Source organism: Mus musculus, chromosome 11, assembly GCF_000001635.26.
Source record: "Mus musculus strain C57BL/6J chromosome 11, GRCm38.p6 C57BL/6J".
NCBI classification, from domain to species: domain Eukaryota; kingdom Metazoa; phylum Chordata; class Mammalia; order Rodentia; family Muridae; genus Mus; species Mus musculus.
The window spans coordinates 80,668,767-80,683,819 of NC_000077.6; the positions used below are offsets into that span (position 1 = coordinate 80,668,767).

Genomic DNA, 15,053 nt, shown 5'->3' on the forward strand with positions numbered 1-15,053 from the left:
ACCCAAACACATAAATAAATGTAAATTATTTTTTAAAAGTTGGAGAGCAATAGAGAAGATATAGGACATTGACCTCTGACCTCCATATATGCTTACATACAGACATAGACACATACCACATATACACAAATTCCCCAAAGAATATACTTTAAATATTTCATTTCAGTATTTATCCATGGGATACTGAGGGAGGAGGAAAAAGAAGTAGGTACTTGGTCTGTTGGGAAACTGGGACTTCCACCAAAACCAGTAACAAAGAAGGAGATAAATAAATAAAAGAGAAAGCAATCAATTACTATTACTATTAGGATTTCCTATCAAAACAGTAGCAAGTGTTTAAACACAAGATGTTCAGTTGCCTTAAGGAGAGATTACAGCTTAGTGTGTTGGCATGCAGTGCCAGCATTAGACACTTGCGTGGCTGAGGCTCAGTACAGCCCTGAGGTCTGAGGCCAGTCTGAGCAACACAGAGCTAGAGTCCATCTCAAAAAAGAAAGAAAGTGAGATTACATTTCAAAAATACTTGAAGGATTAGATGGATGGCTCAGTGGTTAAGAGCACTTCCAGAGGAACTGGGTTCAAGTCCTCCTTCCCACTCCTGGCCTTTTAGGGGACTGTATGCACATGGTGTACATTCATGCAGGCCAAATGCTCATACCCATAAAGTAAAATGAAAAAAAAATTTTTTTTGCCTGACTGATTTACTTAATTCAGCTATATAAATGGCTGAATGGCAAAAGATAGAATAATAATTTGGGGTGTCACTTTTGGGACTTACAGATATCTATTTAAATATAAACAATTTAAGAAAGATTCATTTGGTATGATAAATCAATATAATTTCACCAATACCGACTGTCTAGTATCCAGAGGGTACATCAGTAGATGAATCTCCACAACCTGTGATGATATCTCTAAACTCCCTTACAGTCCGCCATTTGCCTAGATAAAGGTACCCCCTAAATGTCTCACTGAGACTAGGGTTACTTTCCATTTTGTACAGTTTTGTGCCCACCTCTGAGGACTAGACCTGCTTAAACAAGAGGTGCTTAATCAGACGTTTGGGTCTAAGTGGGAACTGGCTGAAGAGACCTAGGTTCTAAATGCATTAGCTGAAGACCAGCTTGTAGCTACAAGTAACAGCCCTGAGATAAGTGTCAGTTAATAATCAATTTGCAGATGATTCACACCCTATTTATAGTTAATGGTGGAAGTTCTCCATTAAGATTACATAATTCCAAGGGGACGGAGTTAGGAAGTAGATTTATTCATGCAGCAGTGGCAATGTGCTGCAGACTTACAGAGAAACAAAACTGCTGCCCATTTCTTTCTAGATGGGAAGGAACAAGGCATGTTTTCCTGGCAGCGTCTGGTTCCTGAACAAGCTTGCATTTGTGAGGAAGCCTGGGGTGATGACGAGGTGTCCCTCCCCAACACAGACTTCTAAACAAACACAATTGATGAGCATACTGCATATATAAGGTCTCGCACAAGAGTCTGTGAACCACAACTCCTACCAATTATTGTACAAATGTGGTTTATTTGTGACATTTTTAGATTGTAAAAAATGGAGACTTGGAAGTTTACTCAATATACTAAAAGAATGCATTTCTCCATAACAACCATGACTGCAGCTAAAATCTCTCATTTTTAAGCAGGTCCCAGGGTCTGAAGAATGCAGTCAGAACACACTCCATATTTTGTCACTGAGGACTGTGGTGGAAAGTCAAGGACAAAAGCAATTTCTTATGCAGAGCTATCAGATGCAGGCATAAAATTCTAGCACATGGACAAGTACTCAGCATCTATTGGCTACAAATGACATCATGCTTTTAAAGAATCCTGTTCATTTTTCCTGCATCTAGCAAATGCCTTAGTCTGTAGCTCCCTCTCCTGGATACTATAATTCTGTCAACCTCACCACTGTATCAGAGAAGCAGAACTCACAGAGAGATACATTATTAATCAGGCCTTTCCCCTTTATTTGACTGTACATTCTTTTAACCTATTATAAAGCAACGTTGCCCTGCCAAACAATAAGCAAAAGTCTTATAGCTCAAGATAAGAGGAAGGTCTTATTACCTTTCGGCTGGAAAAATGACCATGTTTGCCCAATTTACTGTTAAGGGCCTCAAGGAACATTCCGTCAGTGACTTTGCCAACATTCATACACGCGTCATCCAGGATTGCAATGATGCCTTTGTGCTGCTGCTCCACGAGGTCCACAATGATCTGGTTGTTGAAGTAATCAATCTGCAGGACAAGCAGGAAAGCAATGCCCAGGAGAACAGGAACCTCAACAAGCAAGCACATAGGTGTCCCCTTCCTTCACCTCAGTGTCAACTGGGCAGACAGTCAAGCACACATGTTAACGGAGGTCTCCGACCTAATGCCTTCACTCTTGTGCTATGAAGGGAACATCAGTGATGACTGGACTAAGGCAAGAGTGATTAATTCTTGTCTTTGTCCTTCCTGCCTCCCCATCCTACATCCAATCCCACTCTTTCAATTGAGATTAACTTTGCTTTGGGGACATGTAATAAAATGTAAGCAGACAGTTTTGATTCTCATGGTAAGAGGAATGTTACAGGTTCTGAGTGGGTGAAGGTCAGGATGCTGTTAAACCGTTCAATGCAGGACAGCCCCACTGCAAGAATTACCCGTGTTTTCATGTTTATATGTTCAGTACTATATTTTCAGTTATGAATAAAGTTATTTACACCTTTAGAAAAATGTCCTAAAATACAAAAAAAGGAAGGAAATCTGTTACTGGCAAACATTTCAAATATTAGGACTATGAAAGTAAAGTCTTCTGTCCCGGGTATAAGAATTACCTTAAAATTTCAACTGTATTCCTAGAAGCCACTGATGTTGGCTGAAGATTCTAACGACTCTTGTTTTTAAGTTTAATGGTGCTTTAAGCACTGCTTAAAGATGCTTTTAAAAGTCAGGCGCTTCTGATGACCTGAATGCCCATGAGCTGGGAGAGATGTGCAAGGTGACTTATGGATACAGAGGTCCCGTGTCATACCCTCACTCCAAATGCAAACACTTTTAACAGCAACTTTCTTCCTACGACTATGGAATCTGAATAACAAGCTTTATAACTAAAATCTAAAATCCAGCTATGTCTATATAAAACATACAATGTATACAATATATTCTTAGAAAGCTTCAGGCAAACAATGTAATTGAAAATTGAATTTTAACTTTATGGGAGTTCACTAGAGTATGAAGTTCTCAATAGTTAAAATGATTTGTAGGGGCTCCAGAGATGGTGCAGTGCTTAAGAGCTCTTACTGCTCTTGTGGAGAGAGATACCTGATTCAGTTCTTAGCACACATATCAGGTGGCTCACAATCCCTGTAACTACAGCTCCAAGGTTTCCAGTGCCCTCTTCTGGCCTCCATAGAACCCGTAAGCATGCTGTGCACATACAGACAGGCATGCATGCACACAGAAGGAAAAATAGAAATTTAAAAACCAAAAGCATTATTTGCTTTTAGACGCAAATGAATCAGAGGGATAATCAGATTTTTATGAACTCCTGGTAGGCATCCACGTACAGGCCATAAAATAGGCTCTGAAGAAAATCTAATTCTGAAACCGGTCAAGACACTAGATCTCATCACGAATACACACAACACACAGGTACACAAAAGTGTGTTAATGACACTTCAGGAATTGGATTAGCAAAATCTGGGCTGGGAAACCTTACAGACAAAAATGCTCATTACAGAAAAAGTGCTCACTCTTTTCAACAAAAGATTACAAGGGAAAAAAGAAAGGGATGGGAAGAGAAGGAGTGAGGGAAGAAGGGAGGGAGCACAGGAGGCAGACCTATGTGAGAAACCTTTCAATCGATCAATCAATCATCAATCAGTCAGTCAATCAATCAATTAATCAATCACTCTACTCATAAGGATCTAATCAAGCAAACTGTCACCATCAACAGCAACACAGCAACGTAAGAAGTAGGAAATGAAACTAAAGGAACTGCTATTCATTTTTGGGATGGGGTCACAGAGCTGTGGTTACAGTTTCTGTGATGATTTGTCTCAGAGGGATGTGGAAAATGACAGGTGAAGGACTGTCATGGCTGAGTAATCCAGGTAGTCTGGACGTGTGAGGAAGGCTCCGTGGCATGAGGAGGTGGATGGTGCAGAGTTCATGTTTCCTTCTTACTCCAGAGAACGCTTGAATGTTCTATAATGGTGAGAGAAAGCACAGTGCTTAGAAGTTTGGGGCTCTAAGGCAAACAGAGGCTATGATGCTGGCACACACCATGCTGTTTCTGTCGCCTGGGAGTTGGGCTCTGCTGCCTTAGTGGTCTGTTTCAGGGTTGCCGAGCTTGTCTGAGGTGTCTGGATGCCGCTACTGCCGCTGTTAGGCCTCCTGCTGGGAACGAAGCCCACGGACTTGATATTCTGATTGTTGGAGGAGTTTTTGGCTTTTTTTTTTTTTTTTTTTTTTTTTTTTTTTTTGAGGTAGGGTTTTATTGTATAGCCTTGGTTGGCCTCAAACTTGTGATTCTCTTGCCTCAGCCTCTGGAGTGCTGAGATTACATGTATGTGCCACCACAACGAGCTTCAAAGGATATTTTGGATTAGTTACCTCCAAATCACACCTGGATAACAGGTTTTATAAGATTCATGCTTTAAAAAAAGCCTCAACTTCAGTTATATTGTATATTAAAGAAAAGATTTATTCTTAGGAAACCTCCTATAAACTTAATTGAATTGTATTTTAAATAGCTATGAGAGATCACTGTTTAAGTCAAACAATAGGCAGTTCTTTTATAATAAAATTGACAACTCAGGTTTATTTTATGTTCATATACTTCAATGACGTTTTTGGCATTCTAATATTTAACACATGATGGAAGGCAAAAATGCAATTTGAGGCAGAAGTGCTATTTATTATACCACTCTCTTTTTAAAATAAATAAGTAGAATAGAAAATGGGAAGGTATGAATATAAAAATAATTTAAATATGACACTTCAAATAGCTTTTGAATTGAAATGTCAATACTATATTGGCTATCAGAGAAAAAATACTGGCTTGATTTTTATTGTGTGGTGAGAGTGGAGTTTTATAAACTCAGCAACCAGGCATGGCAGCAAGAGCCTATAACCCCAGCACTTGGGAGGTGCAGCTTGAGTGAGGAGCGCAGGCCATCCTTGGCTTCATAGTAGGATTCAAGGGTTCTGGGAAAACATCAGACTGTCCCCTAAGAAACAAAGGAGCCTGACAAAATTTCACAAAACAGAAACAAATAACTATAAGCAAAAGTCAGAGGGTTTTAAAAAGTCTACTGCCAAAACTGTTTTAAAATATAAAGGAGTGAGAATAGTGACACGCACACAGGGCTCACTCCTGTTAGGAGCAGGAGAGAACAAGGAAGCCTGGAGAGCCAGTCTCTCAGCTGTGAACCTCCGACCAGTATCACTTCCTGTCTCCATCTCATTGGCAGAGTTTGCCTCTGACAGTTACAAACATCCACAAAGAGCCATGAGGAGAGAGGTGACAGCAAAAGGGAGAATGTGGAACTGAACAGGAATACAATGTCCCAGCGCCCCAACCACAGGCTTCAGAGAATGGGAGCAGCAGCAGCCGAGGGCGGTTCACCACCACTTAGATCCCAGAGGAGAGGAGGGAATGACTCCTCTCCAGAGGAGGAACAGGAACAACTGAGTCGGGAAATAAGTTCATCTAACTGAAGCCAAGAGAGTGAACTTTGAGCGATGCTACCCTCTGATAGATAAACATCAATGAGGAAGCCGCAGAGGTCAGAAGGTCTGCTAAGGTGGGCAGCACAGGGAGTTGCTCCCCAGGACGGCACTCACGTGTTTCCAAGGGATGCCCTCCCGCTGGTACTCCTCTTGCTCCTGCTTCAGCACCAGCTGAATGAAGAGCTGCTGCAGTTTCTCGTTGCAGTAGTTAATGCAGAACTGCTCAAAGCTACAGGAGACAGAAAATGTTAGGATAAACAAACAAACAAACAAACAAAACCCAAGCAGTAGGATTTTCAATATCCTATCCAGTTTACCTGTTGTTGTCAAAGATTTCAAAGCCATAGATATCCAAGACACCAATAACCGTGTTTTTCCCATGTATCGTGGTGTCATAGTTCTTGACCTCGATGATGTCATTGATGCGAGTAACAATCCAACAAAAGAGGCGCTCATATATTGCCTGAGAGAGAGAATATCATAAATCCTTGCCTGTTTGGGAACGAGTCTCTCTGTTTGGACTTGGGATGTCTTCAATTCCATCCGCCTTCTCCTGACTGTCCAGCACATGTGTTAGTTATTGCCTAAGTAGAATGATTAGAATGCACATCACCTATTCCCAGATAGCTACATGGTGTATGCCAAACTGAAGGAATTTTTAAACACAGTTATTGGCTACCATTTGTATTTTAGGACTATTCTCTAGGCATGTGTCTACACCTTACTACATCATTGGTACATCTGTACTTCTCACCTCTGAAACTGTTCCTACTCTGAGCTAATAGTAAATGGACTTAGATGATTAGAAAGTTATTCATTTATTCACTAAACATTTGCTAGGCACTCAGATCTATAGTTTGTTGGAAATACAGCACTAAGTACACAGAAAGTCAGAATCTCCAAGGCATGTAGTGAATAGGGTGAAGGAATATATACACAGTGTCTGAGGTGACTTTTAAAAATTATTCTGTGTGTCTGTATGTGAGTGAGTATAGGTGCCCTTAGAGGTGTTGGTTTTCCTGGTACTGGAATTACAGCGAGTTTAAGCTGCTCAGATGGGTGGTGGGAAATGAACTTGGGTCCTATGCAAGAACAGTAAGTGAGCTTAATTGTTGAGCCATCTCCCCAGCCCCTCCTGAAATGACTCTCATTTATTCTGTTTTCAGGCAATCCAGGGAAGGCTTCCCTGAAGAAGAGACACCCGGGCTGGGTCGGAGGCATGACTAAACAGGGCACTATGGAGAGGAGCAGCTCAAGCAGAGACGTGGCATGGGCATAGGTCCTGTGGCTGGAAGCAGACAGGAGAACTCAGGAGGCAGGGGAGGTACGCTAGTGCCACGCTCTGCTGAGGTAGTAGTTTCAACTCACTCATTCCCTTAGTTGGTCTAGTTTGTTTTATTTAGCAGTGATAAACCAGGACATTCACTGAGACAGTGATGGCCAGAGAGTCTCATGGTTTCCTAAAGCCCTTAGCCCACTGTCAGGCATGTCTGAACACATCCTTAGAGAATTTCAGTTATGCTGCAACTCATGGTTCAAGTCTAGCCTCACCTTGGCAAAGGCGTCTCTGCCGTAGCTGGCCTCCTGTTCCGTGTGCTGTTTGTCGATGATGTCACGGCCTGTGGCCACCGTCCGGTAAAGCAGGGCTTTCTCCACCATGTCTGCCTTAGTAGACAGCAATTCTGCTATGACAGACACAACCTTGCCATTCTCAATAAGCGGCGTGTCACCATCTACTATAAATTTTAAATTTCCCTATGTCAAAGACAAAAAACAAAAGACAGCATTTCCAATGAGTTTCAGACACATCCCAGGTTCAGGTGAGCGTATTTGTACACATCTTCCTAAAGCTGTATGTCCACACGTTGCATGTCCACACGATGCAAGCCTCGCCTCACACTTCCCTCCCTCTTCTCTACACCTGTCTATCCTTTCATCTTAGTGTACACCTCTGACAGGTCTATATTGTTATGGAGTCAAGGTCATGGCTAGCTTTGCCATCTGGTCTATGGCACTGGCCTCGGATGAGCTGTCTGTGCCTTGGAGGCCACTTGCAGTCATCTCTCAAATGCCGTCACCGTTAGGCTTGGTGCTGAGTTCAAGGCCTAAGGAAATCACAGCACAGTGCACTGGGCAATGTCTCCCAACCTACAGTGGCTTGGAAAACCCATTATAAGATAAAATAACAAAGAAAATCAGGATACACTTTTCAAAGCCACAGGTGAAATTTTCACAAAGGAAATGACTTTCAACAGAGAACAAAATCTTCAAGACTGCCCTATTTCTACAAGGAGACAATACACTTCAAGAGTCCCTACTCACCAAGTGAAGAATAACAGCCAAAATTTTATACACAGTTTGAATCTCCTCAGGTTTGAATCCAATTACTTTCATGGCATCAGCTACAACTTTGAACTCAGCAGCGTCATTGATGGAAGACTAGACATGAACAGAAAACTGTAAGTCACAAACATTTCACCTGAGCATTAACTACAAAACCAAAGTGCTTAGCCAAAGTCTTGATGCCTTTGTAGTAAATCATTTTAAAGAAGACAAATGTTAAAAACATTATTTTGTTTTGAAAATGTTTAGATATATGAGGCCTATTTGTGTGTGAGATTTGTGCAACTCTCTCTTCCAGGCCCTCTGTGCAGGCTGGCAGCAGCTCTCACACTGTATCATCAGGCTTAGTTCCCAGCAGAGGAAAAGCAGCACCCAGAGCAAGGCCACCAGCAGCACCCAGAGCAGCATCCAGAGCAAAGCCACCAGCTGAAGTCACTTAGCAGGCTGTTAGGTAGTCCAGAGCTATACACCCCATCATTTCTCTCATGTGATAAGTGATAAGAAGTCATAGCTTTGAACTGGAGCACAGGAGCTAAATGATGGATGTGGAGCCCTAGGAGACACGGACATTGGGTTGGGATATCCCAGTGTGCCACCAGATTTTACAGTAAAAAATGACAACTGCTTATACTACACGTTTCTCTAAAGTAGTTCTGGACTAAGCCTTTTCTCAACAAACTGCTCATTATGCCTGGATGGGGCCCTGGCCTGATGCTCACGTACCGAGGAAGGATATACAAAACAAACCTCCTCTGCCTGAAGAGTACATGTTTCTTTGTGTTGTAGACACCACCAGGCAAGCTCCTACATCTGCCAGTGTTTTCTCACTATGAGATGGATGCTTAACCTTATTGAGCCTTAATCTCTTCATGAATAACATGGAGAGATTAATACACTTCTTACAGGTTGTTGTCTGGTCCTTACCACACCAAAAAATACTCAAATATCAGATATTGCCATTATAAATGACCATCCCTTGCTGTCATACAGGGCCAGCGAATTCATCACTGTTTTGGGAAACTTTACCTAGATTTTCTCTTACCTGTGACCCAAGATATCTTAATTTCACATGAGTCTTACATACTATTAACTAAAATACATGTCATACTTTATGGGTACTAAAATCATTTATGTTTGTATGGGAGAATTATATTGTATATAATAAATGTAGGTTTGAGCAGGGTTTGTTGTATGATTTTTATGAATGAATATACATACAAATCATTACTAACTATAATCTGCATAATAGGACTTAAGCATATGTCTTAGGCTATTTTCTTTTTTAAAATTAAGTGTATGGGTTTTTTACCTGTGTTATATGATGTGTACCACACATGTGCCTGATACCATGGAGACCAGAAGAGACTAGCAGATCCTCTGGTGCTGAACTTACAGACGGTTGTGAGCCACCATGTAGGTGCTGGGAATCAAATGAGGGTTCTCTGCAAGAGCAGTCCCTGCTCCTTGCTGCTGAGCCATCTCTCCAGCCCTAGCTTAGATTTTGACTATGAGCAAATAATTTGTCAGAAAGAAAGGGAAAAATCCAAATAGAAAACAAATAAAGACAGTACAAAAGATGAATTTTATTTATAAAGAAGTTCAAATGTTAACTTAATACTTAGTATTAGGCTACATGACCTGACACAAAATATTTTGGTAATAAGATGGTCTTATTGCAGAGGAATAGCCCAGTCGCTAGCTGTAAGTGTTCATTTCAGAATACTCTATACATATTTAAGTATTTCTAGCAACGCAGAGAAAGTTGGAGTATTGCCTTTTTCTGTTTAATTTTCAATTCATTTTCAGCCAAGCATTTCTGCTCTTAGAAAAGTGTAAAAGGGTGGCAAACCTAAATGCCAAGGAAGAGAAAATTAATTACTTCTTTGAACAGCAATAAAAATATTGCTAAGCCAGTAATGATGGTATCACTAGCATAAGTGAAATAATAATTTAAATAAAAAAACACTTCTCACATCCTTTCCTGTCAGAGATCTTTTTATTCTTCATCCAACTAAAATCACCAGTGCCTTCTCTGGTGTGAGCCAGTCTGGCTGTGTGAGCCAGGTGCAGTCATCATCTTTCTGTCTCGCCCGCCCTCTTTGGTACTACGGTCACCCACGTGTGCTACCGTACTCTGCTGGCAATGTACTTCTTATTACAGAAAAGTTAAAAATACAGAAATGCAGGGCCCTAATATGCACATCTTACCCTCCTGGAAGTAACTGTGATCCAAGCCTCCCATAGCACTCTCTGCGTTTCTATTCTCCCCCTCCAGTGAACCACGACACACATTTACCTTTTATACACTCTCCTCAACCAACACATTGTTAAACTGGCTATGAGATGACTAGAGGAAAACTAATTCAAATAAAGAGCTAACCAGGCCTGCAGATGTGTATGCAAGAGATTGCACGCAAGGGAAGGGAAATCTTGAGTCCTTTTGAAAGATTACACAAAGGAACAACCTAAGGACCACAAAACCGTTTCTAGGATAATCATAACCAATATTTTAAAATAGTGGAGGCTGGGCAGTGGTGGCACACGCCTTTAATCCCAGCACGTGGGAGGCACAGGCAGGTGGATCTCTGAGTTCAAGGCCAGCCTAGTCTATAGCATGAGCTTTAGGACAGCCAGGGCTACCTGTCTTGAAAGACAAAATAAAGAGAGAAAGAGAGAGAGAGAGAAAGAGAGCGAGAGCGAGTGAGAGCGAGCGGGAGAGAGAGGGAGAGAGGGAGAGAGAGGGAGAGAGGGAGAGAGGGAGAGAGGGAGAGAGGGGGAGAGAGAGAGAGAGAGAGAGAGAGAGAGAATCAAAGTGCTTTAAAACTTCATTTTGTCATAACACCATACCTTTTGCTAAATCACACAAACTCTTATGAGGAAGGCTTGCTAGTGCTCAGTGGTTTTTATGGTTTCAGATAAATGGAGTCAGATCAAATATTAAAAGATGTTAAGAGAAAACCCTGAGCACACAGAGAGGAACTTTTCTGTGAGATGAGGACAGTATAGCCATGCAAGGTTAGTTAGCCAGGGTTTCAGTCCGGTGGTGGAATAAATCTTGGCCTGAGATTTTTAAAAGCAGAGCAGAGGAAGCATTCCTCTGCGTGGGGGCAGCAGAGGGCCGGGGTGAGCAGCCTGTGCTCCCTCTGCCTCCTCTTGGTTCTCAGAGAAGAAACTCACCTTCAGCTGTGCCCCCACACGGATGTAGTTGTAGGATGAGAGTGACTTCTGCAGGTGAAGAGAGTGCAGCATCTGCTCAGAACCTCCCTGGAGGAGCTGAAAAATATTTAATTGAAATGAAATTGCTGTGATAGATAATCTTGGTTGTCAGCTTGACTGCGTTTGGAATCAACTAAAAGCTGCTAGGTGTTCCTGTGAGAGATGTCCTTGGTCAGGCTATTTGAACTGAGAAGACCCTCCCTAAATGTAGGCAGTCTAGATAAAAGGAGGTCTATGGGAAAAGCCTGGCTGTTTGTTTTTGTATCTTGCCAGTCAGCGCATCTACTCTGTTGCTGCTGGAGCCCCAACCACTGCTACTACATTCTCTTGCTGACGGAAGAACTCAGTTTCTTCACGGTCCCAAGGAAGATCAACAGCTCCAGGTATTTCCAGGCCTTCAGCACTGGACTGGAACTACTGAGGCACCTGCTTCATGGGTTGAGCTGTTATTGGGTTTTCAGCTTCTCCAGTTCTCTGAAGACAGTACTGTGTAAGGCAATCTAATAAATACTGTTTTCGTAAATACTCATTTGGCTCTGTCCCTCTAGGGTTCCTACTGGCCAATGCAACTGTCAAGGCTGATGCTGACCCCCAAGTGTCAAATGGCCTGTTGTAGAAGTGACCTAGTTCTTCACTCTTTTTCTAGACTTTACACAGCTATGTCCTCCTGGTCATGCTTTGAGGACATTTCTGGATTTTATTTTGTCTTGTTGTTCTTACTTATAGGTAAATAGCTTCTATCTAGTGAGACAGGCAGAATGTTACACAGCCATGAGGAATAGCACTTAAAATTCACATTCACAACAAGATCGGTCTAAAAGGTTCTTGCCCCGAATACCATCATCTGACAGGCAGGATCCCTGCCCTGAGGTGCTTGCAGCTTAGCAGTGTCAGACTGCTGAGTCCAGAAAAGTCAACATTGTGGGGAAGAGGCATCAGCTGACAGTCTCATGGAGTCCTGTGTGCTCCACAGCTTTGCCTCAACTGTCACATCCAGAAAGCAATGTGATTGCCAGCTGGGGCTCTCAGACCGAAGATATCTTAGTAACTTTTCCCAACTGGGAAAGATACTCACAGAAAGCTGTAACTTCTTGAAATAAACAGTTCTTATATTTTATAGAGAAATTGTTTATCTAAAATCTAGCAAATTGTTAACAGAAACACAAAGTTGTTACCCTTTTGTTTGTAAAGCATGCCTTCAAGAGGCCTTGACATAAAGGTTCTTCATTCAACAGGAAGCTCTGGTTTACTTCAAATGTACAGTTAAAAGACCTTAAAAAATGATTTTTTTTAACCAAAACTACCAAAATTTGAATGGCATTGATCAAGATAATTACTTAATCAAACAGTGTATATGATTGTATTGTCACCATTAATCACCTTCAAAGACAGCTACACAGAAATCAGTCTTTTTAACTCAAAGTTTTAAATATGTGTCTGCATGTGTGCTCCTATGGGTGTGTGTGGAAAGGCCAGCTTTTGGGTTGTGTCATTCCCTAGGTTCCAGTCACTCTGATTGGAGCCAGCAATCCCCAGGACTGTCATTGCCTACCTAGCACTGGGACTGTACATGGACACCTCCAAGCCTACAACTTTTTAAACACAGGTTCTGGGGACTGAACTCAGGTCAGTAAGTAATTTACCAATGGAAATATCTCCAACCCTATGGAGGTTTTAATTCTTTAAACCCCCAAATGTTACTTAATTAGGTCAGCAGCATTTTTAAAAGATCTTGGTTTGTATCACTTGGTTTGAGATTTGAAAATCATATTAATATCACACTTGCTTTGTGAGTCGCAGATGTGCCAAAGGAGGGTTATTTAAGGGTTTGTTTCAAACTCTAAATAACATTCCCTAAAGACCTATTTATTTTTTCTGAGTGTTGACAGCATAGAGGATAATTCTCCCTTGGATTTATAAATCCTTACTTTGTTTTTAAAGTAATCATATTGCCTTACACCTATCGAGAACATTGCAAATCAAATTTACATTTCCATCTCTGGAACTCTCAAGCACAAGAGAAGCAACTCAATTCAAAAGAGACTGAAATCAACATTTGTAGCTGGTGTTGACAGCTGTCACAGTCATTACACTGTTACCTCCACTGTGAGTGATGCTCAGCCTGGGCGGCTGGCTGGCTGGTCCCCTACCAGCTCTCCGTGCCCACACTCACAGCCTCTCAGGATGTGAAAGCCTGTGCACACATGGAATTCGTGGTGGAGACCAGGAAAGCCAGGGAGGTGTAGGACAGATAACAGGACACAAGAAAGATTCTCTGCATGACTAGCCAAACAATTCTCTGCATAAGGAATTGATTACTAACCTGATAGAAAGAATGGAAGCTCCGTTCTCCAGGCTGCTGCACAATCACACGAGACTGAGAAAAAAATTTTTTTTAAAAAATTGTTAATCTGGAATTAAAGGTATAAATGAAAAGGAAGCATCTTTCTTAGAGAATCTTGTATTCACTGTGCATTAAAAAAAACTCTGTGGCTAGCGGATCAGGTCTAGCTCAGTGGTAGAGCCCTTGCCTCGTCAGCACAAGGCCCTGGGTTTGGTCCTCAGCTCAGGGGAAGTGGGTGGGGGTAAAAAATCCAACCAAACCAACCAAACAAACAAAACCAACCAACCAAACAAACAAAAAAAACCAAACTGTGGAAAAAGCTTATCAGAGATGAGTGTCCTCTATGGTTTCCCTGACAATATTTTGATAATTTTTTATGTTGTTTAAAATGGTTCCTTAATATTCATGAAAAGTGAAGCCATGTTTTTTTGTTGTTCTTGTTGTTTGCTTTTTAACCTTCAGTCTCAAGGCAGTATGTGCAAGTGGTAAGGATCTGCGTGGGGCGGGTGGGAAGGAATGCTGGGAGGAACATTCTCAACATTCCCTTGTCCAGAGTCTGCTGGCGTTTCAAAAAGCAATGCCTCATATCCTATAATAAACTCACTCAACATGATCAGGCCCTAGGGACTCTGCTTAGACACTCTAAAAAGACTGCTCAACATGTATGTGCACTCAAAGTAGTCTTTTTGATTGAATATGTATACACAGTGGAATCATGAAACATTATGGAAGAAAAATGGGTAATACTTAGTGTTTCCTGTTCCTTTCCAACTGACTCTGAAAAAGCACTTATTTCCTTAGTAGTCTAGCCTTGATATGACACATAAACATAGAAATTGCAGGGCTATAGGATGCTCTGGTGTCGCCGGGATGGAAAACCCTTAACTGAGAAGCATCTGACTGAAGCACAATTCAAGGAAGAGGTGACTGTATGGTTTGGCTTAATGGGATTGAGGGAATGAATGTGTGTCTTGCTGCAGACAGTAAGCAGAAACTAGAAGGAAAAATTCAATTTAGTAAAAGTAAACTGGATGGAGGATGGTAACATAAAAAGAGTCTAGGTCTGAAGCTGGGCATCACTGTGCACTCCTGCAACCTGAGCTCTTAGAAGCTGGACCATGATGATGGTGAGGTTCAGGCCTGCCTTGGCTATAAAGGGGGAGAGAGGGAGGGAGAGAGAGGAGATATGACTGGCTTGGAGGTACAGGCTAGCCTTGGCTACATAGGGGAAGGGAGGGAGGGAGGGAGAGGAAATATGACTGGTTTGGAGGTACAGGCTAGCCTTGGCTACATAGGGGAAGGGAGGGAGGGAGAGAGAGGAGATTTGACTGGTTTGGAGGTACAGGCTAGCCTTGGCTACATAGGGGAAGGGAGGGAGGGAGAGGAAATATGACTGGTTTGGAGGTACAGGCTAGCC

General features: G+C 41.9%; 1 protein-coding gene and 1 long non-coding RNA gene across 5 annotated transcripts in view; one reads left to right on the forward strand and one right to left on the reverse strand.

Moving 5' to 3' along the window:
• Nucleotides 1-7,290, forward strand: part of Gm38907 — a 57,261-nt gene extending 49,971 nt beyond the window's left edge. Inside the window, exon 3 of the long non-coding RNA XR_880037.2 lies at nt 6,900-7,290. This is a non-coding gene — a long non-coding RNA (predicted gene, 38907). The remainder of the gene's footprint in view (nt 1-6,899) is intronic.
• Myo1d (myosin ID) overlaps nt 1-15,053 on the reverse strand; it is a 297,930-nt gene that overhangs the window by 186,641 nt on the left and 96,236 nt on the right. For 3 of the 4 annotated variants that reach the window (XR_003949464.1, NM_177390.3, XM_006533585.1), the window contains exons 5-11: nt 13,616-13,669; nt 11,254-11,349; nt 8,056-8,172; nt 7,285-7,488; nt 6,051-6,196; nt 5,848-5,962; nt 2,083-2,253 (exon numbers count right to left, since the gene is read on the reverse strand). Coding sequence is in view for 3 of the 4 variants with exons in the window: in NM_177390.3 (NP_796364.2) it covers nt 2,083-2,253; nt 5,848-5,962; nt 6,051-6,196; nt 7,285-7,488; nt 8,056-8,172; nt 11,254-11,349; nt 13,616-13,669 (903 nt within the window). In the remaining variant the exon portion in view is untranslated. The other variant, XM_011249086.2, reaches the window with a different exon arrangement.